General features: G+C 32.2%; 1 protein-coding gene across 7 annotated transcripts; it reads left to right on the top strand.

The window, feature by feature from the left end:
• Positions 1-1,890: 1,890 nt before the first annotated feature.
• On the top strand, positions 1,891-9,984 carry LOC132049785 (glycine-rich protein-like). 7 transcript variants are annotated; one of them, XM_059440973.1, is made up of 4 exons: positions 8,437-8,613; positions 9,546-9,639; positions 9,673-9,683; positions 9,723-9,984. In XM_059440973.1, exons 1-4 carry the CDS (start codon positions 8,499-8,501, stop codon positions 9,854-9,856), a joined length of 354 nt encoding a protein of 117 aa, XP_059296956.1. In that variant the 5' UTR covers positions 8,437-8,498; the 3' UTR covers positions 9,857-9,984. The 7 variants fall into 7 exon arrangements, with proteins under 7 accessions (XP_059297106.1, XP_059297027.1, XP_059297173.1 ...); XM_059441123.1 differs by lacking the exons at positions 8,437-8,613; positions 9,546-9,639; positions 9,673-9,683; positions 9,723-9,984 and adding exons at positions 1,891-2,049; positions 2,721-2,904; positions 2,938-3,197; XM_059440905.1 differs by having other exon boundaries at positions 9,546-9,683.
• Positions 9,985-25,178: the final 15,194 nt, after the last annotated feature.

Genomic DNA, 25,178 nt, shown 5'->3' with positions numbered 1-25,178 from the left:
CAATTCGCGCAAAAAAAATGAATAAAAAGGGGCCCGGGCTGGATTCCTCTTTGTGAGGCCTAGAATTTACAGCAGATACAGCAGTTTTCATCGGATGACCTTTGTTAGGATAGATATTTAATTTTTGGCCCTATTATAAAAGTTTAGCATATACTAATGTTTTTACCAAAACTTCTTTCTTCTTTTCCTCCGTCATCCTTCTTCTTCCCCATCTTCTTTTTATGTGTTGTAGATAATTGAAGATTCATTACGTAATTGTGGTTGGTTTAGATTTGCTTGGTTGAAATTAAGGAACATGAAGAACATTATTGTTGGCTTTGGTTGAGTTTTATTGTTGAAGAAAATAAAGTAGATCTAATAATTTTTTAAGGTTTGAGTTGAACTAAACCATTGAAAATTATTGAAATTGGTACCAGAAGGACATCAAATTTGGGTCTTTTGGATTAAATTTGAAGTAAAGACGTGTCGGTTAAAAAAAAAAAAATTACAAACCTTGCCAGGACTTTTGAATCATTTATACTAATGTCCTGATTAGGGGTGTACATGGACCGAGTCGGTTTGAATTTTTCAAGTGTCAAATCAAACTAATTGCATCGGATTTTTAAAATTATAAACCAAGCCAAATCAATAAAATTCGTTTTTTTCAACCTCGGGTTATTCGTTTTTCTCCTATTTTTCAGTTTTTTTATCGGAAAAGTCTTCATACAAAACATATAAATTTTACTTCAAATATTTCTTTAGTCCTAGTAAGATACAACTATACAATTAAGATGTTTCTTAGAAAAATAACACAAAATGTGAGATGAGTGATGGCATTGCATTAAAATATTCAACAAAAAGATAATAAAATCGATTAAAATAAATATTGCTAATTAATAAGCCATAAAGAAAATGATCATTTATAATCTAAAAATACTAATTAAATCATTCAAAAATAAGCACGGCTACTAAGAATTAATTACATGGCAAAGAAAAAAATAAAATTAAGTTATATATTTCACTCTCTAAACCACTTATGCAAAACTAAAAAATAGATATCCAACATTATTGTCATTCCTAATGTTAGAATTGAATTTCTTTTGTAAGCAATAGTATCAAGTTGGTTTTGATTTTGACTTTATTTAAGTTATTAACATTCATAGGATATAAAACTTATTGACATTCAAAATTCAAATCCAAGCTTGAAATAATATGATAAAAGACAAAAAATATGAAAAAATTTAAGAAATATTTATAAATTACATTATAAATAAATATTTTTAAAAATTGAATACATGTTGGGTTGATTTGGTTCAGTTTGACTTTTTCTAGTTAAAATCAAACTAAATCAATTATGGTCATGTGTTTTTTATTCCAACACCAAATCAAGTCAAACCAAACCACTAATCTAATTCTTTTCTTGGTTTATCGATTTGATGCGGTTTGTCGGTTTTCTTTGTATACCCTAGTCCTGATGATCTGTCAAGACTTATGTTGAGCAAAGTCTTTGCGCATTTATCATAAGCTCTTGATAATCTGCTAGGCACTGTGAACAATTTGTTCAAAAATTATAACATATTTATCTAAAGTCCTAGTGATCCGCCTGCGAGAGTTGTAGCAAAGTAAGTCTAATTTGCCCATCCACCCGAACGTCCAGTATCAAATAGGAATTAATGTAGATAAATATCTGTTGTTACACATCAGTATAACTTGATATAATGCAACAGACTAGATACTTTCTCATGTATGAACTCAAATGTGAAATCTCACTCTCTTCATCTGCCGACTGAATATTGGTCCACATTCAATAAATGCACCTTGTGCATATGTCCCCTCAGTCCTCACACCTCCAAGTGGTACTCTTCTCTTTAACCAATTATGCATTCAAATCTTTCTATAAATAGAACCCAAGAATGTCTCAATTTCTTCATCCTTTATTTCAAGTATCACAAGAAAAAATGGGTTCCAAGGCATTTCTGATTCTCGGCCTTTTTGTGGCCATATTTGTAATGATAAGTTCTGAGGTTGTAGCTAGGGAGTTGGCTGAGACTTCCACCACTTCAGAGGACTGTAAGTTTTTGAAAATTATTGTATAATCACTAGGATAGTAATAACATGACGAATGGGCTGATAATGAGTTAGCCTAATTCAGTAAACTTTTTATTTGTTTTCTGATAATTTATTTAAATACATAATAAAACTGTTTTCTATAGCTATTATGAAATATCAAAAATAAAAAACGTTAAAAAAAAGGAAGTATATTTGATAACGGGTCAATTAACCTAGCTTATGGATAAGCTAAAGGGGTGTGTCAAAATGGGTTGAATTAACAAATGGACGAGTTATTAACCCGCCTAAACTTGGGCGGGGGCGGATCATGTTTTATGGTTAATTTTGACACCCTTATCTAGCCTTATATGTTTCAATCAATGGGACTCTAGATATTAGTTTGATTATGACTTTGCTAAGTTCTTAATTTCTTATAAACTTAGATAACTACCGCTGCGGATGTATCATGAAAGAAGAATTTATAAATAAAGCCTCCTCTAATTTAATTATACATTTTCCATGTACTATTATATATGCTAGCATATTTAACCTTCTCAACTTTAGCCAAAAATCTCCATGAAGTTATGAGATTACAGAATTTTATAATTCAGAGCTGGTAATAAATAGTATAATTATACTAATAAAAAAAGAATAAAACAGTTAAGAATAACATTCTTGTTTACACGATGCAGCAAAGAATTCCAATAACAAGAATGAAGTACATGTAGACCACTCTGGCGGGTACAATGGCGGTGGATACTCCGGTGGCGGATACCATGGCGGCGGTCACGGTGGTGGCGGATACCATGGCGGCGGTCACGGTGGTGGAGGATACAATGGCGGCGGTCACGGTGGTGGCGGATACCATGGCGGTGGTCACGGTGGTGGCGGTGGATATTCTGGCGGTGGACATGGCGGCCACAGTGGACACGGTGGACATGGTGGTGGCGGCCACAAGTGCTGCTCCTAGATACAATGGTGAATAGTAATATAGTTACAATCACCTTGTACCAATTGGTGGCAAAATGTAATAGTACGTAATACTATTGCTGGCTATTTCTAGCTTCTTGTAAGAATGATGAAATAAAAGCTATCATGTTATAAAAGCTATCATGTTACGTTTGTTAATTATATAATGGTACGTGCCATAACACTTTTCCGTTGGTGTTTCTTCTCATTTTTCTTTTTAATCAAACTCCTATCCTTGTCTCCATCTAATTAGGTATAAGTGAAAACAAAGATAAGAGATTTATATTAATCTGAAAAATTGATGAGTCAGGATCATATAGTTCACTGAGAATAAGATCATAGAAATCCTGGGCAATAAAAGTGCCCGTAACTTTGACTCTAGTTTCTACAATCATGCAAATAAAATTCATTCATGCATTCGACAAGTTAAACTGTTTGTAAGTCCTATAATGTTCAATTGAAAACATTGGAATCTTGAAAAAGTTATTTACACATTTGATTAGAGAAAATTGAGAGAGTTCATAAAGTGGTCTGCGCCATTAAATCTAACACAAACAGCACATATTACTTTTGACGACATGCTCGTATAGTCATAAGTCCATATAGTCATAAAAATGTCATATGACATGTTTAATCCAACAAATGCTATAAGTACTTTTGATATGTGTCAAAAGTCTTTCTTTTTTAGTCAATCGAAAACAGCTTAGACGAAAACACATTTTGCCAGTACTATCCGTGCATCCGATCAGATTCTACCATATAAATTCAAACGAAACGATTAAGAAGAAAAAAAAAAACATAACAAAGGACACTTGAAACATATGGATGACAATTACATTCAAACGAAAAGAAAATCTTACATACTAATCAAGTTCTCACATACTAATGACATGACCATCAATCCATAGCAAGTGATCTATGGTGATTTCTGATACATTTATTCATACTTTCCAACTACACAAGTAATAATACTTACTTAAACACATAACATATAATTAAAACAATAGCCACTATATATGAATCCATGGCCACTTCCAGGATATCCTCTCATGGCAATGGTATTATACCTCCTGCACCAGATCCCAATCCAGTTCCTGCATTAAATGCAAAACCGAGTCCTCCACCTCCAGGTCCGAATTCTGGATATTTAGCGACATTTACCTCATTTTTCGTCTCGGATACCTTTTTTTGTAACAATAATCTCACATATGAACGTTAGGCGTAGATGTGGCAATTTGAGCCCATATTTAGTAAATTAGCTCATTTTACCCACATGTTAGTGAGTTGAGTCGTCATATTTCGATGGGTAAATATGAGCAAGCCTCTCTTTAACCCATAAAAATATGGTAAAATATGGGTAAAATATGGGTATCCATATAAGAACACACTAGACCCAATAACAACTCATTTTGAAAATAAGAAATTTCTTTCTTACTTCCCACCCCAACCCTTACCCCACCACCCACCCCACCATGCCCCCCCACCCCACACATTTTTTTTATTTCATATATTTTATTTTTCTTTTATAAAAAGCTTAATAAAAAAAGGAGAAATTTTTTTCTTACCTCCCACTCCGATCCCTACCCCCACCCCCACCATATCCCCCCCCCCCAAAAATTCAATTTCATATATTTTACCTTTATAAAATTTTATAAAAAATGGAAAAAAAAATTCTTACCCCCACCCCACCCCTCCACGACCCCCCCACCCCACAAATTTCAATTTCAAATATTTTACTTTTATAAAAAAAATATATAAAAAATGAAAAAAATTTCTTACCCCCACTCCACCCCTCTCCGACCCCCCCCCCCCCCAAAAAAAATCAATTTCAAATAATTTACTTTTATAAAAAATGGAAAAAAAAATTCTTACCCCCGCCCCCCCCCCCCCCCCCCCCAAAAAAAAAATTTCAATTGTCATAGATATTACTTCTATAAAAAATTTATAAATAATGGAAAAGAATTTACGGTCCCCACCCCACCCCCCCCCTACTGCTACCTCCACCCCCCCCCCCCACACACAAAAAAAAAATCAATTCCATATATTTTTACTTTCATTAAAAAATTATTAAAAAAAAAAAATTCATACCTCCACCCCCACCCATCCCCCAGAAATTTATATGAAAAAATTAATTTAACTTGCCAAAAGAAAAAAAATTATAAACATACACTTGAAGTAATAGTCCACTTCTATAATATAGGTTAACCCATAACCAACCGAGCCATTTATCACCCAACCCATACTTATCCACATAAAATATGGGCGGTTTGAAACCCAACCCACTTTTGTTCAAATCATTTTCAACCAAACCAAATCCAACCAAACCCACCCATTTGCCAGCCCTAGTTAGGTGGATAGTTACGATGATCCTTTTATCTTGGGATAATAGCAATAAATTCTAACTTTCGTTGAACCTTTTATAGAAAATATGTTACAGTTCGACGGATCAAAAGTGCACATTTCAATTAATTGAAGGTTAAATTTACTTAGGTAGAAATTACAAGAACCAAAATAAGAATTTGTAAATATTTGAGGCATTAAATTTCCTTTTTATCTTTCTGGAATATCTAATAGTTCAAAACAAAAGTAAATGCAAAAATAAACCGTGTCCATATCGCACAAAGATGTCGATCATAACCATAACTACATATTTCTTCTTTTTCATTTATATGACGATATTTGCTAGAAACAAATTAGTGTTTGAAGAATTGATACTAACAGTGTAAAAAATATTTGATGTAGCATCTGATGTTATCACCAAAAATAGCCAAAACAAGGCCTAGAAGCATCAATGCCTTTGATCCCATTTTTTTTTAGTTGAAACTAAAAATAAGCTATCACTATTACTTGAGTTGTGATAGTTGAGAATGTAATTTTGCTCTATTTATATCATCATTTTGTGAATTTTTTTGGAGGCGAATATTGAAGATTACATTAATGCAATACCTGAAAAAGTTTTAAGTTAATTAGCAGCTACTTAAATAGATGGATTTTAGACTCGAGTTTTTTCATTAAGCACCTACATATAGCGAGCTTTATATGAAATAAATATTGCAGTTTTCTGTAGGGCAATATATTATCTGGTTCAGAATTGAACATATCATTGCAGATTTTTTTTTTTTTCATGGCAAAAGGAACAGAGAACCTGTGGAATTGTATAACCTAACCTAGTCTGTCCGAGTTATTAAATATTATCTCTTGAATATATTACTTTCTGTTACAATTTATATGAAGGTGTTTGGACTATGAGGGTAATATTTAATTTTGACCAAGAATTCGGGTATAGATTCTTTAAATATTTAATAAAATTTACATATTTAAATATTACACAAAAAATACTATTAGTCAAAATACCTAATAATTCAAAATGTTTTTACAAAAGTTTGAAAAGATTATAATCAAAGAACAAACTGTTTGACTCTCCAAATAGTAACACATTCACATAAAGTCTTGAGTTACTAGTGTTAGCAATTTACAAAATAATCTTGTAAAACAATCATCCTATTATTAAACGCATAATAATCAATGTAGCATCATTCAACGCATAACAAATTTCATATTACTTATAATAACCAAATGATGGTTGATGAACAACTTATATATATTGAGTTGTTAAATGTACAGAATCCAACCTTCATGAGTTTGAAGACTTAGCGGATTCGTCTACGAACAATCATCAAGAGAAAATAATATATATATATATATACTAATTACAAATCAGGTGTCTAACAGAGAATTAAACATGGGGTTCAAGTTCTTGATCAAATTTCGTTGAAAAATGAAAAAGAATGTTTTATTTCTTGATAGCTTGAGCAGTAATGAGAGGTGGTTGGGTGGCTGATCTAGGATGACTTTTTCAACTCTACTGATACGTGATAAGTCTCTCTCATGTTTTTAATTCGTAGGCCAGAAAATACGTACGTGTCTTTTCGAAGCTGTACTAGACTTTTCCACTTACAGATAACTAGACTTTTCCTCTTATGGATAATTATCTCTAATTTGCAACTTGGCAGACCTAATAGAGCTAGACTGAACAAATACCAACTAGATCTACTTGTAATGGGCTGAATATTGACCTTTCTACCCGTAATTACAGATTTTGAGTTCAAAGTTCTAGAATTAGAAAAAAGTCATGATACGGAGCGTTTTTCCTTAACAATCTTACGCAAGATATAAAATTTGGACTAGTCGACAAATCAGGTGTCTAAAGCACAATTAAACATGAGTTCTTGATCAAATTTCGTGAAAATTCAAAAAAACTTTTGTCCTAACTTGTAGTTGTATATATATTAGGAAGTTTAAAAAAGTATCTATAAATATTTGATTGTGAACTCTCTCATTATCAATTAAGGTATTTATAAGAATCTATAAATTTCAAATCATGGATTTGTTTATCCGCTTATCAAGATAATTCCGATCTAATTTGCAGTCTTTTTTTTTTAAAAAAAAAAAAAAATAGACTCTACAAGTAGGGGAGAGGGATTGTGGGGTATATAGGAGGGCCTAGAATTTTAAAGCGCCCATTGAAAAAGAATAGTGTTAAAGTAGATATGCCGTTATGGCATTTACGGGTCGTTTGGTGTATGGCATAACGAGTTCACGATATCAAAAACTCTTGTCCTAATTTTTTATATATATTTGGTAGAAGGTATAAATTTATTTTGGGATAAATTTATTACCTTATACCATTTATAAGAATATAAAATGCATCCCAACTTAAAAGATGGGATATCCGCGGATCTTAAATTCCGCATTATTTTATACCATCTTTTAGAAAAAATAAAATAATAGACTCTACAAGTAGATGGAATAAATTAATCCTAGAATTATAATTGAATAATAGTGTTAAAGTAGATATGCCGTTATGGCATTTAGAGCTTCTGGCTGTCTCAAACTTATATACACTTGTGAGGTAAAGAACTTGCAATATTTAGTGCATTTTGGCCCATAGATCTAACCTATCGACGACTCTCGAAACTTATCAAAATTTTAGTTAGTGTTTACAGGTACTGTTTTTACAAACGCCAAGTGTTCACTGGATAGAATTACTGAATTATATGTCTAAATGAGAACTTTTGACAAGTTTAAAAAGTCATCAATGTATTCTGTATGCCTAAATTTAATATAACGAGTAGTAGACGGCGACGGAGCAAGTATGGGAAGTACAAGTTCGATAAAATTCAATAACGTTGCTCCAAAATTGTAAATTTGTTGAGAAATTATTTATTTATGTATATATAACAAATTTCAGAATCTAAAAACTTCATATTCTGTATGATTATATTAATATATTTTGTGAACTCAATTGTGAAGCCAAGACTCTTCATCACTCTCTTCACTTGCCAACCAATACTCCATAAATGTATCCTGTGTGTCTGTTCCCTCACATGAATGTCCTTCCTTTCAATCTTACTATAAATAGAGACCAATCATGCATCATTTTCTTCATCCTACAGTCTCAAGTTTCATTACTAAGCTTGGGTACAAGAACAAAAAAGAAGATGAATTCCAAGGCATTTCTGTTTCTTGGCCTTTGTTTGGCTATTTTTATAATGATAAGTTCTGAGGTTTTAGCAAGGGAGTTGACTGAGACTTCCACCACTATAGAGGAGGACTGTAAGATTATTTTCTCCTTTTTATCTTTGTCTCTTTGAAAAATTAGGTTTCCTCTCTCATTACTTGGCATAAAATCTAACGTTTGGCCAAGCCAGTGGGGAAATATGTTATCTCCTTAGTACGTTTATGTCCTTTCTTTTTATCAAGTTAAATTATTTAACCTTTCAAATTGGTGGTGAATGTGCAATTTGTAGTAAAGGTCATATTATTTCCACTAAAACGAGTACTTAAAGTTCCATGTTTGTATTCACTAATGCTAGCTTGATCTAGACTTACCAAAATTTTCATTTTCATGTGCCCTGAACCTATCAAATACTATATATAATTGTGTTTGTATCATGAAAAAGAGTATATAAATAAAAGTAAATGATTTAACTTATATAAACTTCTACTAGCTAACAACAACAACAACAACAACAACATATCCAGTATATTCCCACAAGTGGGTCTGGGGAGGGTAGAGTGCATGCAAACCTTACCTCTACCTTGGGAGGTAGAGAGGCTAGCCTCGGCTCAAGAATTTACGTTGTATACACCATTTTAAAGAAATTTCACACCTAACTAACTTGTTTTATTTTCAACATTACAGATCCCGCATTTTAAATAGGCTTACTGTAGATATCACTTGAGTAATTTGATAGTGTAAAGAAAATTCTTTACCCTAACGATATACTATATATATATTACTTAGTCTAGTGTAAAATAGTTTCTAGATTATATGTGTTTCATTATTAACTTGTTGTAGGCTTGTGACAACAACTTGGTCTTATTTAATTTTCAGATCACTAATTTCACTTTTTATGAACATAAGTAGCTACTTACTACTATCTTTTAAGCAACCTAAAATTGTGAAAACTTTTACACTATCCGTGTGCAGGACTTAAACTGGTAAGATTATTGATTAAACCAAAAATGTTATACTACTAATGCAGCTAAGAAATCTGAACACAAGAATGAAGTACATGAAGCCCAATATGGAGGATATCCCGGTGGGGGATACCCTGGTGGTGGCCATCATGGTGGTGGTGGATACCCCGGCGGCGGTCGCCGTGGTGGTGGATACCCTGGTGGTGGCCGTCGTGGTGGTGGATATCCTGGCGGCGGTCGAGGTGGTGGTGGTGGTAGACGAGGAGGATACTGCCGGTATGGTTGCTGCCGCCGCGATTACCACGGTTGCTATAGGTGCTGCTCCTACAAAGGTGAAGCCATGGATAAATTCACCCAAGCTAAGCCTCAAAACTGATCATCGTGTGCAGCAATATTGTATTAAAACTTTTGTAATGGCAAAGATGTAATATGGTAACGCTCTTGCTACTGTAGAGCTTGCTATAATTAAGAAGTATGAATAAAAGCCATCTTAGCTTGTTGTAACGTTTGTTATCCAATGGCGTTAGCCCGTTTGAATTGGCTTATAAGTTGCCTATAAGCTGTTTTAAGCTTTTTTGAGTGTTTGGCTGGTCAGTTTAAAGCCATTTTGTGCTTAAAATAAGTCCAAAAAATTAATTGGGTTTGTTTGGCTTAACTTATCTAAAGCAGCTTATAAGCTGTTTCCAGCTTATAAGCTGCTTTTTTTAAGCCCATCCAAACAGGCTCATAATAGTTTTCCTTGGTTTAGTTTCTAAATTAATGTAGTAATGTTTCTTCTACTTTTAAGTTATAGTGAGCGCAAGAATATTTATACACTCAAATCACTAATTTGATAATTACAAGTAAATAGCTTGATAAGTATTAATTGGTAATCTTGCAAAGACGGTAACCAACCTGCTATAATTACATGTTAAAATTCATTGATAGTGCAAAAACATCTTTACACTGTAGTATATAACTTTTAACCTAAAAGAATTAACTCAAATTCAAAGGAAAATATGAGAGCACTACTCTCATCAACTATATGCAAGAAAGTTGACTTTCAACGACCAATTCTTAACAAAGGAACATGAATCCGGTCGTTAAACGTCAATTTTCAATTTAATATTACGACGGACTGGACGTTAAAAATATTAGTATGCCGTTGTTAATAATTAAAGAAAGGCGCTATAATATATGTTTCCCTCCTTATTTTCACATCCAAAAACAGAGATACACTTAAGCTACGTCTCTTCTGTTTCCAGTTACACCCACCAAATCGAGATACACCAACGTGCGTCTCTGTAGGTTTGTTGAAGGAAATTCAGTTGTACAACTGCATTTGTTAAAAGAAAATCAGTCTTCTCTTCTTACTGCTCATCGTCGCCTGCGTCTGGTCGCTGCGACTGTAATATCCGGATATATTCTTGGAGTTTCCTTCTTGGCAAGGTTATTTTTTGTTGTTTTAACTATGAATTGCTTTGTGGAACCCCTTATTTTGCCCAATTCGGGGTTGACGCTGTATAATTACATTTAGGGTTCTTTATTTTTTCTTTTTGGGGTGTACTATGTTGTATGTACTGATGATTATTATTGAATAAATTTGTTAATCAGATCCTTACTGAGGAATTGATGATTGTGGAATTGAATTCTTTTAGTATTCCAATGATCTGGTTTTGAGTTTTTTGATGGCTGATTTCGTCTTGTTTTTAGACATTCAAGAATTTTTAATATGTGTGCTTATAGTGGGTTTTGTGGAATATAATATTGGAATAACACGGGCATGATAGATTATTGTTGTCAATTATTTTTCTTTTGATTGAGTTCAACAGAAGCTTTGTTTTTTAGTTTTGCCGCTGATTTTTTTTTCTTCTTATTTTCATACATTCAATTTTTTTATTGTGCGCGCGCGCTTATATTGGGGTAGTATTTGAGTCATTTTAAGACTGGAAAGAACTGGGTATGGTAGATTATCGTTATATTATTTTTGTTTTGACTCAGTTCTTTTAGTTATTCCAATGATCTCTCTGATTGTCAAATATATCGGGACATACCTTCTATGATTTTGGGTCAATGTTGAATATCCCACTAAAACCAAGTTCAATGCTAGAAGTATCCTATTGGTTTGATTTATTCTCATCAAATTAAGGTCCAGTTGAGCACTGCCTCTCCAAGGTTTGTAAAATCATCTTTTTCGTAATTTCAATTTGCCATTGCATTTGCTGAAAAGGACAAAATCTCCATCATCCTTGAAGAGTGTAATTCTACCTTATAATATGATACACATATGTTGGTGTGAACTGCATCATTTAACATTTCCTCGTTCCTGCTTTTCTCTATTTCTTTTATTGTTCAGGTCACGACAAACTTAAGTTGTTGCACTAATAAGAGAATATCAATCCACAGTCAAGGTGAACCCAAAATACTGTTTGATAGCTTAATTAAGAAAATGTTAGATGAACAAAGAAACAAGAAGAAAGAAAACTTAATAATGTCTGTAGTTGGTGTAAGATTTTTAATAGAATTATTTTTACTTTTTTTCATCCTATGTTTACTTAGATACTGTAGTTGCCTTTTAGGAATATACTTAGATAAATTTTCTCTACATTTACAATGCAAAATCACGTTTATCAGGGCCAGAGAGCTAAAATGAGATGAAAATATTTACATGATTATATTTTTAGATCTGCAAAAAATAGATGATCTCTCTATATGGACTGCAATTAGCCTTATCTGCTGCATAGTGCTTACAGCTGCTGCTTCTTGCCTTAGCTGCTGGACTATTGTAACTTGTATTGTTGCCTTAGCTTGATAGCTTCTGCTTAGTGCTTACAGCTGCTGCAGCTTCCTTCTTTAGCATATGATCAAAGTATTGATAAAATAAAGTGTATGTGATCTTTTACATGAAAAATGATCCTTGATAACTATGTATGGGTTCGATGATATACCCCTTTACGTTTGCTGTCAAGTTAACGAGAAATTCAACTTAGACAGAATTTGGAGATGAATGGTATCTCCAGAACACTCATTCGCTTGTTTAGAGTTTTTTAATCTTGATGATGTGAAGTTGACACTTCCATGCTTATAGGCAGTGAATATATTGTATATGTAGAAACAATGCAGTGGGCCTCTCTGTTTGAGAATGAAGCAATCTGTCTTCTCTTATAGAAGAGTATGTCAGTTACTCGGACGATTGTTAGCTTTTATATATTTTGTGGCTGCTACAATATATGAGAAAAAATTTCTCGAAGTTTCTTCATCTGAATTCGTACTGCTTCGGCAATCACTTCTACATTTATGCGATGGGAAGTTTTAACTGAAGACTTACAGCTGTGCGCACCCAGATCCAAGATCACATCAGATTTGGCTTAAAAATTCATAGATTATATCTGTAACCAATGTGAAATTAAATTTTCTTTTCTAAACTTTCATTTACCAAAATTATGGTACAAATACAACAACCCGCTAGGGTAAAGGCAGTGGCATGAGTTTCTTTCAAGTATTGAACAAAAAGGACGTTTTCAATACCTTTACTTAGTTCAGGTTCAAAATAGTCAATGTAGTGGTATAATACACACTGCACTTTCTGCTTTGTTTTGTAGGGGCAAGTGTATATACCTGTTTTTTCTCAAAAATAAATGTTTCCTTCCACGCTTGATTCTTTTGAGTAAAACATAGTTTAAGCACTTAATGTTTTTTATAATTCCAATTTTAATGAATTGAAAGCCTTGATGTGCACTCATCTTTGGAACTAACTAGCTTTTCATAAGTGACTTAAATATGTACTTTAACTGGCTGTTGCTTTTCTCCTTTTCCCCACCTTTTGGTGAATTCTCCTTTAATTTACCATACAATGTCTTGTGAAAATACCAAGCAAAGACACATCTTAACTCAGTATTAGATGTTGTTTTAAGGTCACATGTTTAGCACATATGTTCAAGACTGTTGTTGCCTTAGTTACTGCGGACAACTGCTGCTGCTAACAGCTGTTGAAGTGCTGGTTTAGGGCCATTATGTGTTTAGCTGTTGTTGTATAATAATGTGTCTTATTCTGAATCTTTCTTTTGTTAATTGGTATATATTAAGAGGAAAATGAGTAGATTGTTTAAAGTTGGGAATTTATTCTGCAGTCACAAAACACATAATTGTGTTAAAAGAAGAACTCCAGCCTTCTCTCGTTACTACTCATTGCTCATCGAACCTGCTCGTCTATTGGTCTGGCTCTTGTCAACTGCTACTAATAAAAAAGACACCTTGTTCGAGAGTTCTTCTCATCAAGGTAAGTTTCTGCTTTTGTACGTGTATTAATGATTTGGTTCTATGGTGCTTCTTATTTCTCTATTCTTTTTTTTTTTTCCCTTTCACTTATGGGTTGTTGGTGGTGGTGTTACTAACTAATTGTGCATCGGGCAATTTGTTGCCGAGCATGCTCTTTCTTCTCGCACTATCTGTTACCTCTTTCACTTCTTGTTGTAATTTTTTATTGAATGTAACTATACAATGGCTACTGGATGGACTGATATTTACACCAAAACAGCTCCAAAATTCTCTGAAACACATACAAATAGAGGAGCATTTTTCTTTTGTCGTTGAGAATAGTGTAGCTTCATACATCTATTATCTAAATTCCTCTTGATAGACGCAATTCTTCTTTTTTCGTTTAAGAAGCAACGCTTCATATGCCAGCTTTCTAACTTCCTCTCGATTGAAAGTATGTCACTTAGCAAATAGTCCCAAGTATGCTGCTCTTGGTTGTCTTTAGAAATCAATTCCTCCATGGCTGTATCTTTTCAGTGTTCATCTTTTCCATTAACGACTTCTAGGTTCGGCCTCTTACTACTAATTCACAAACAATTGTCTGCTTTCTTCATTTTTCCTGACCCAGTTTATATGATTGATCTTCAGAGTTTCTGCTCTGCTACTATTCGTTCTATCTATTTTTCCCGTTAAATCCTCAAAGATATCTATCTCTAGCAAATCGACTTTGTAAGTTTGTCTCTGTTTACTTAGCATAAAAGTAATTATCTGCTGAAACTTCTTATGAATCACTATATGATCAGTTGTGATGTTTTTTTTGGTTTCAGGTATTCTTAAGTTGAAGTTATCCTCATTTAAGTTTAATATACAGAAATTAGTTTTACGCAATTTGACGCTCCTCGGTGAGCAATCTCACTCTCCAGGTACAAGTATTGAGATCACCTAGCAATTAGCATAGGCCCTTCTTTACATAAATCTTCATCAAGAGTTGTATATATCATGCACATTTTATCTTGCAGATACTCTGTTGTTTTTAGAAGATTATTAGCATATGATCAAAATCCTTCCTGAAGACTTGACAATTCATTCTATAATGCATGATTATTCTTCTCCCCTCTCCATTTGGCTCCTGAAAATACAAATGCTTCATGCTATATAATTGATAAAATAACAAGGGGGTCATCACCAGGTGCCTTTTGTGTCCTGATAGTCTCCATTGGTGAAATAGAGATTTTTCTGGCTGCACATAGAGGGGCGGAGCCAGGTAGAGCCCTGAGGGTTCATCATTCCTTTGACGAAAAATTATGCCGTTTATACATGGTTAAAATTATTTTTTATGTATAAATAGTAGATGTGGAACCCCCTTTAGCTTCTGCGCGTGTTTATATTTTTATATTTTGAACCCGCTTAATGAAAATTCTGGCCCCGCCACTGGCTGAATATTATAGTGTGATATTAATGCAAATCTTGCATCAACTGAAGCAGACCTTTTCTGAACTCATATTGCAAAATTCATCATCATTTGGTAGTTACCAACCTTTAATATTAGTCCTTTTTTTAGAAAAAAAAATACACTTTCAAATTCTCTTAAGTTACATAACAACAATTCATCTAAGACCAATATGTTATTAACTGGACTTCTCATAATCTTGGAAGTCATAGAATAGAGGACATTGTGTTGCGGAAACTTGGAAAGTTTAGGCAATGCATCAAGTTGATTACTTCATCTACAAATGATGTGTTAATAATCCCTTACTTCTCTAATAGAGAATATTTAAAAGATTTTTTTTTTTGATTTGTTTACTGTATTAGCAATGTAGGTTTAGTTTGTTGACTCTAATGTATAGTTTGTTACTAAACAGACAAAAACTTATTTTTTTTACAGCTCAAGAATTTGAACATGAAAAACCTATCATTCAAGAAAGTAAGGAGCAAGTTGAAGTTCAAGAGCACTTTTATTTCGTTATGGGTGGTTTAAAGACGATATCTTATGTGTATATGCTGCATTTTTTCTCTTTTTAGGAATTGATAAAGATAAGTCATACAACTTGGTTATGGTATATCTTTCTTTAATTAGTTTTTTTGTATTAACAATGAAGTTATATACGAATATTAGCTATTCAGTATTTTTTCGGATGTGTCTGTGTATGAAATAATTGTTAATATTCATTAGTATAAATTTTTGTATAATGTCAAATATTTAAATGGCCATTAGCGATGAATTTGGCTATTAAAGCAACATATAATTAACGAAAGGAACTTCGGTCGCTAAAAGTACTTCTACTAGTTGAATTAGTTATTGTTGTTAGATATTTTAACGACCGGATGATACGTTAGCGAAGGGAAAATCCAGTTGTTAAAAAAGACGGCTAACGACGGGCATTTATTTTGTCGTTAAAAGCTCTTTAACGATCGGGTTGAAATCCGGACGTTAACTTTTAACGTCAAGGCTTTTAACGACTGGTGACGACTAGATTTTTTCCAAACGTTATTGACCTTTAGCGACCGGACTTGGACTTTTAAAGACCGAATTTCCCCTCGCTAAAGACCTTTTTTCTTGTAGTGATATATAAAGAGCCTTCGGGCGATAATTTTTGCTTACTCAACAAGACATTGTCTTGGAGGAAACATTATAGCACAATGGCCATGTCCATTGGCTTAAGAGACTTAGAGAAGTTAGGCAGCATGTATCTCGAGTTCATGTATTCTCGTTTTGGATTTTAATATACAAGGCAGAGGTCGCCTAAACCCCCACCATGAAGGTGGCTTTGAATTAAATTTTTTTTTTTATCAAATCTCTTAATTTAAAACAAAAATTATTAGTGATCGATATCATGTTGTCCATCTATTCTCAATCTCGCTCTAATTACCTATTTTATCCATCCTAGTCTCGTTTAGGGCCTGTTTGGAAAGTCACCTGGTAATTGGATTTGGTGTAATTACTAGGGTATTAATTACACAGCCTAGTAATTACACAGTAGTATAATTACAACGACCTGTTTGTTTGTCATAACGTAATTACAGTGTAATTACAAGCGTGCTGTTTGGTTGCACAAGGGTAATTACACAGTCAGTTTAATTTAAAAATAAAATTTAATTATAAAAAATTTAAAAAATATTGCCTTTATAAATGATATTAAATTAGTTATTTAATAACACATTGTTTCTTGAAAATATATTAATTAATAATCATATATTTGTAACTAATATTGTAAAAAATAATTGATAGATTTTTCAAATTAATATTTAATTTTAATTAATTATAAAACTTAAAAGAAGACTTTTTTTGTGAGAACGTCATGGATTGGACGTTTGACAAAAAAATAATATTAATAAATATAATGCCATAACATTATTCAAATGTTTGACATTAAAAATCAATCAAAGGTAAGTGAAAAATAAACAACATGCAACATGAAAGCAAATAACTTAAAATTGGAAATTAACCTAAATTCAAAATCCAAAAGAAAAAGTTCAATATAATACTCTTATGTCAAATTCCAACATTACATAAGTTCCAACACAACTTAAGTAAATAATTCAAAAGAAAGGAAAAATATAAGTCTATAACCTCATTCACAATGAAATTCTACTTTAATAACGTCACTCGTTATATGTCAAGTTTGTTAATGACTCATTCTTTCCAATATTAAGAGGTGTAGTTTCAAATATTAGAATAACACGGTTATGCTAAATGAATAACATAAAAAAATAAAAATAAAATACGAGCAATTACATGAAACCACAAGAATTAAAGATTGGGAATGAGAAGAAAGAAAATGAAAAATAAATAATATAAAAAGAAAAATACATTTTAAAAAATAAAAATAATTAAAAATTAAAAATTAAAAAAATAAAAATAATATAAATAAATAAAAATTAAAAATCAAAAAATTTAAAATAATAGAAACAAAAAAAAAATTAAAGTAAAAAAATAAACAAACTAAAAAGTAACCCTGTAATTACAGTGTGTAATTACACCCAATTCTCAGTCCCCCCATGAGAATTGGAGAGTGTAATTACACCGCCAAATTACACTCAATTCCCACCTGCTTGTGTAATTACTTGATCAAACAAATGTACGTAAATGTAATTACACCCAATTCCAATTACCTGGGTGGCTTTCCAAACAGGCCCTTAATTTCATATACGTGATAATATCTTTCTTTTTTTGTGTAGATTGTTTTAACAATTTGTGTTGTATTTCAGAGGTTATTAGACCAAGCTAGCCCCCTATGTTTTGTTTAACTTGAAAATATATACAACACCCCCAGCCCCCCCAAGAACCCTTTCTTGTTTAATTTTAAAGAAAATCATGTAATATTGCAATGCCAAATAAGTTTAAAATCATTAATGTAATAGAGGTCGAAGCTTATAATGCAAGGGAAGAATGTCCAAACAATCTTTACGACAACAAAGTGTTATGTTGTCGGGAAGAAGGGAAGATGCAGAGCTAGTTGATAAAAATTGCTCTCTAATTATGGAATTGCTTAGAAGCAGGTTAAAAATTTAAATTTAACAGGTTCACTGTTTTAGGTTCTCATTACACCTTTGAAATTATGGATTCAAAATTTAGAAATCTTAGTAATTTATCATGTATATAATGTCCATATTGAAAACATTAGGTTCAATTGGACCCATTAATTATACGCTGCATCCCTCTGCTTATGAGTGGTTAAGAGCCCTAATGTCAATTCGAGTTCTCTAGAAAAAGAAAAGGTCAAAGCATGAAATTATTAAGTAACAAAAATATGATAAATTTAGCGAAATCTAGAAAAAACAGAAAGTGAGACAACTTCCAAAAAGTTACATGAAATGTAACGAAAATGCAACTTTTGTATCCATAGGATTTTTTATTTTATTTTTCCGTTAATCTAACTGAAAAGGGATTACATAAACTGTAGGAAGTACACAACATGTTACTTACAGAAATGAAAAAAGAAAATCAGAATCTACAAGTAACCGAACCCAAGTCTTACGTATGTTTCCTTGTAGGTGTAAACATTAATGATTAGTTTTTAAACTGTGGTTAATTTCTCTAACTTTTTACAAGTCACATGAGCTTTTGCTTTTTCTGTTAAAAAAATTATAGTGCCTTTTAATTGACTTGACCATTATTTAGAGCTTAATTGGTGGTTTAGAAAGCTTAAATTCTTGGAGTCTTTCTTCTATTATTAATAAATTAATTCCGTGATGAAGTGGGATTTAACTTTTAAGAATTTCAGTAAAAGGGTCAAAGTTTGAAGACTTTGGTTGTTAAAATTGGCATCTCATTGTCGTCTACATTATAATGGCAAAGAACAGATGAGTTCACGCTGAATAAGTCTATCAAGGGGTAAATTAAAGCAAAATGCTCCCTACCAAGTTCTTCGTATCGAGGCCTAAACCAGAACCTCAGCAAAATATTTAATTAAGGTTTGAGGAATCTCAACTATCCCACCACACATATCTTGTTTGATGGTCAACTCAAGATTTTCAATATATATATATATAACTATTTTTTAAAAGTCATCTTTATTAGTACTATATTAAAAAAAAAAATATCTTTATATTTCAGTATCATCTTGAGTTAGTTTCAACATTCAGATGTTGAAAAACATTCTTAATTATTTAGTATTCAGATCATAATCCTTAATTTTAATCTTAATAAGAACATATGAGGTCTAAGTAACACAATATTACCATCTTTATGATACATATTCTCCGTGAATCACGTTAGTGTAAAGCAAGCCTTCATGATGCATATACTAAGTAATATAATAATACATTATTTGACCCCAAATTAAAGGTAAAAGCTCTTCATGAAGTTACGTCTATTTATAAATAAAATAAAATGTTTTGGACGACTTTAAAGTACGTTTTCATGGATCGAGTCTTTCTTTTCTCCCTTTTATTCTGATTGTTGCATGAGGCATTATTCAGTTCTATAAATAGGGGAGAAATGCATGTCTTTTCTCATCAGGAAAAAAACTTGAAATTCCAAATAGCTAGTAAATACAATCGAGTTTAATTTGTTAATCAAAATGGTTTGCAAAACTAATATTTTTGTTTTCCTTCCATTGGTTATTCTGCTAATAATATCCTCACAAATTGGGGCAAGGGAGATGAATTCTGAGGCGCCTGCTCCACTGACCCAAGGTTTATTTACTTTCCCGATCTATTAATTATTTTTCATTTTAACATTTCTAGCAAAGCTGTTATTTAAAGAAAAATACGTTTATATTTTCTTTTAATTTTCCCTTCTCTTAAAAAATATCGACACACAAATTAAGTTCCTCCTTTAATTTAGGTTAACCTAAAACTTATAATACTCAAAGGCGGATTCAAGATTATAGGTTCCTATATCGATTTCAAGTTTATATATATATATATATATATATATATATATATATATATACGGAGCTACGATTATGCTTATGCGTTCAACATAATACATTAGTATGGCCCAGGCCCGGTATTTATGTTTAAAAAATCCACTTGATATCATATATGTATAAATAATTTATTCATAACCTAGTAGTAAGCTTCTTTTTCTAGAATTCAGTACTCATAAACTCAAAATTCTAGTTTTGCTACTATTTACTGAGTCTGAGCAAAAGTTATTGAGAGTTTACGTGAACCGATAGATTGTGCTCTAGATCAGCCACTGTTAATACCGATGGCGGAGTTGAAGAGAAGCCAACGAGTATCTCCCTTCATCGAAAATAATACAGTGCAAATAGGGAAAACAAAATATCTTTTCGTTGTATATAAAATGTAATCCCATGATCACGTGCATGAGAGAAGATATTAGTACAGTGGTAAAGAGGTTCAAGAATTGTTTTATTCCATGTTTAAATAGATACTGGGTGGACACTTTAACAATTTAAAAAAAAAAAAAAAAATTGTATGAATTTCTGTTTCCGCTACTCATGACTAATAAGAAACTCTACATAAATCTTTTGATGCAGCAATGAATGGAAACAGCACTAATGAGGCCAAGGGGGTGTTGTTACACCGCCATCATTTACTGAGAAATCTTGGTAGAATAATCAGAATTGGCAAAGTGATATATTGTAACTATTGCTCAACTTGTGACGGCCTTTGTGGCTATTGTTGTGTCTAAAGCTATAGTCCTTAATTAAGACTATGTACTTGTATTGGTGTGAGTTTGAGAATAATAGGAAAGTTATGAATAGAGTCCCTATTCACTTTCCTCTAGTTAATTACTGTGATAGTTTGTATTTTGTTTTATTTTGTTTGGTTTGGTTTGGTCCTTGTGTTGCAACTTGCAACAAGTCTTGGTCAACATGTGTTGTCTTGTAGTTTTTAAATTTTGTGGTACGGTATGTACTTACTATCAATTGGTGAAAAGAAACTAATGTTTATGTACCAAGTGGATATTCATCTTTGGCTTGATGTGAACAGAAGTCAGAATGGGGTTGAGTAGTTATTGTTTCCTGGGAAAAGGGCAAACAAGTTATGGAAAATATAATAAATAATATGTCCGTTTGTTGACGGATTAACTCGGATTTGTTCCTTTACTATAAAAAAATAGTAGTAGAAATTTGCCCTTTATTTGAATGTGGTAGTTGGAAATATGACCTAACGGTTAGTAAACTAGTTCAGATTTACCTCTCAAAACTAATGGAAGTCACTTCTTTCTGATCAACCCTTCTATTTTAGGGTCAAGGGTTTATTTGACTTTTATTTTTTAAAACGGCGAGAGGAAGAGCAAAAGAATAGATTGTTTTAGAGCTAGGTCTGAGCGAGTATGGTTATTAAGTTGTTCCACATTTGTAAGGGTGAATTTTTTGTCTTCTTATATGGTCTTGAGCAAGATTCGATTCTCACGACCATCTATTATCATATAAAATTTCTACGTATATTTGGTGCATGAAAACAATTCGTTGCCGACATGCGAGAGACAAGGTCAACTGAAGCCTAAAGCCACCAAAGCAGTGGCTTTAGGCCCCAGATATATTAGGGCCCCAAAATAATTTGTATTATATATACGATTTAAAAAAAAATTATATATTTATTATTGGTGATAAATAATTTTCTGGATCATTTTACTGTCAATTATTACATTTTTTTTATGACATAGGAACCCGTTACGACTACCCTTCGGGTGTGCACGGGAGGTAACTTTCAAATTTCGTGTAATACAATTATTACACATATATATTTTCAAAGTTTATGCTACTTTTTAGAAATATGATTGATGTAACTACAGTTAGAGGTTGTAGTCAATTAAATTTATAATTACTTCCTACCTTGTAATATGGTTTAATTCACATTAACTTAAATCAATTCTAGTTTATAATTTTGTCTTGTAAGATCTTCTATAACTCTTTGAGTGCCTTTTTAGATATTTTTCAAGCTCAAGCTAGGTAGATTAGTAAACAATTAGAATAGAAAAGACATTATTAAGCCTTTAAATATTTTTTAAGACATAATAGTCACTGACGTTTTTAGTCTATTTTTATAGTTAAAGTGATACGAAAATATTTATATGTAGAAGATGATACTCTTACTGGCATGAACCCTGAAGTCTTACTTCTATTTTTAAATGTTTCCATTGCTTATAAAATAATTTTGAAAAGTTTTTTGTAACAATTGCTTGAACTAAAAAAAAAAAAAAAAACTACATCGATGAAATGATCGTAACACAGAATATAAGACTCGTGATTCAGTTAATGTCTCATGAAAAATTACACGAATTGACTATATCGTCAACTGAAAAAAAAAATACACTTTACTAAATAAATATAAGGCCTCCTTTTAAATTCTGAGGCCACCGGCTCTCTTGAGCCGCCCCTGGCGAGAGATCATGTTAAAAAATGTCATTAAATAAATAAAACTATATACTATCTAATGAGATAGTCACATAATTCAACAAACATCTTGAGATAGTCACACAATTCAACAAACATCTCCGAGACAAATCGAACTCCACGAAATATGTCTTGATTAATAATCAGGGGCACCTCTAGAGTGTCGTCCATGGATTTACATGAACTCAACAGCTTTTTACTCAATATTTCTATGACTTTGACACAAATTATTGTTATATTTTAATTTGATGTCATTGTAGAAATTCATTAACTCGAAATAAAAATGAGTTCGAATATGTTCATAATTACCCTAAAGTTGATATTTGTCTCTATAATACCATGTGAATCACGTTTTTGAGGACTTCATAGTAAGTCTTCGTAAAGTCTTCTTATTCTCCCTTGTTTCAACTGTTGCATGAGGCATTATTAAACTTTTCTATAAACAGGGGACAAATGCAAGTATTTTCTCCACAAAAAACTTGAAACTCTCTAAATTCGATTCACTCTCTAAAAACAAAAATGGTTTCCAAAAATAATCATTTTCTTAGCCTTTATTTGGTTATTGTACTCATAGTATCATAAATTCTGAGGCCCCTGCTGCCTCACTGGCCCAAGGCTAATTAATTTAGGAAAATTTACTTATCATAGCTATCTCTAAGACCTATTTATAAATAATAATTTTCTTTTATTTTATTTACTTTTTGTAGCTAAATATTTTCTTAAATTACACATTGTAACTAGTGTCCTGTATTTCACAAATTCCTCTTTTAAATAGATTTCCTCTCACTTATCAAATATTCTATCTTCTCGCTCACCTCTCTCTCTCTCTCCCCGTTCCCTTGCCTACCCCAGATCTCGTTTCCCCTTATCCCTCCCTCCCTCCCTCCTCCATCTCCACCACCAACTCCTCCGTCAGCACCAAAAACAGTGGGTGAATTGAAGCAGGAAAAGGGTACAAACCTTATGAACATAAAATCTGTCCATAAAAACAACTCCCAAAGCTTATGTGGTATTCATACCAATAATGCTGGGTGGACACTCTAACTCAAGACGATACTGAAATATAAAGATATATTTTTTTTTTAATATAGTACTAATAAAGATGACTTTTAAAAAAAAGTTATATATATATTGAAAATCTTGAGTTGACCATCAAATAAGATATGTGTGGTGGGATAGTTGAGATTCCTCAAACCTTAATTAAATATTTTGCTGAGGTTCTGGTTTAGGCCTCGATATGAAGAACTTGGTAGGGAGCATTTTGCTTTAATTTACCCCTTGGTAGACTTATTCAGCGTGAATCAGAATAGTCGAGACAAGTGGGCTTCAAATACTAGTAGATTAAAGCAGTTGCAATATCTCCATTTTTCTGCTCCTATTTTGGAGACTCATCTGTTCTTTGCCATATAATGTAGAGAAGACGACAATGAGATGCCAATTTTAACAACCAAAGTCTTCAAACTTTGACCCTTTTGCTGAAATTCTTAAAAGTTAAATCCCACTTCATTACGTAATTAATTTATTAATAATACAAGAAAGACTCCAAGAATTTAAGCTTTCTAAACCACCAATTAAGCTCTAAATAATGGTCAAGTCAATTAAAAGGCACTACAATTTTTTTAACAGAAAAAGCAAAAGCTCATGCGACTTGTAAAAAGTTAGAGAAATTAACCACAGTTTAAAAACTAATCATTAATGTTTACACCTACAAGGAAACATACGTAAGACTTGGGTTCGTTTACTTGTAGATTCAGATCTGAGCTTATTATAAAGATGTTAGTTTCAAACATAAAATCTGTCCATAAAAACAACTCCCAAAGCTTATGTGGTATTCATACCAATAATGCTATATATAGCAACCTGATGATCTCATTGTATTATACTGTTACTTTAATGTAGTAATAGTATATTTTCTAGCTTATTTTCCAGATCTGGTCCCTTCGGCACGGCTCTGATCTGAGCTTATTATATTCCAGCATTTTCTGGCGTGCCGGCTCATATTTTCTAGCGTGCTGGCGTTTTTTGGCGTCCCTCCAGCGGGTCAGGTTAGATCTGGTCGCTTTCCGGCATGCCGGCTCAGATCTGAGCTTATTATTTTTTTGTATTTCAAACAAAGTGTATTTTATTTTCTTGTATCTACACAGTGTATTTGAAATTTTGTTGAAATACATTCAAATACAGTGAAGGTTGGATACAACTGAAGAGTGTAGCTTTTTAAATACAGTGTATTTTGTATTTTCGTCGAAGATAATACCAAATATGACTGTATTCTTCATTTTCGTCATTTTTTGAGTGTAAATAATTTCAAATACAGTCGAATACATTCAACTGATGCGACATCAGGCGGCGACTTTATTGATCTGAATTGAATACATTTAAATACAACCAAAACAAAAAGATTATCAGTATATAAATACAATGAAATACACAACTCCTTCATGTATTTAAAGGATTTATTCACTCGGTTTTTATGATACATGTATTTCACTTTATTTAAAAATATCTAAATGCAAACAAACTCCTTCGTGTATTTAATAGATTTGCTCCACTCTTTTTTTATGATACATGTATTTCACTGTATTTAAAAACATGAAAATACAATCAAAACTCCTTCGTGTATTTAAAAGATTTACTCCACTCTATTTT

Source organism: Lycium ferocissimum, chromosome 1 (genome assembly GCF_029784015.1).
Source record: "Lycium ferocissimum isolate CSIRO_LF1 chromosome 1, AGI_CSIRO_Lferr_CH_V1, whole genome shotgun sequence".
NCBI lineage: Eukaryota > Viridiplantae > Streptophyta > Magnoliopsida > Solanales > Solanaceae > Lycium > Lycium ferocissimum.
This window is presented reverse-complemented; position numbering and strand designations above follow the sequence as displayed.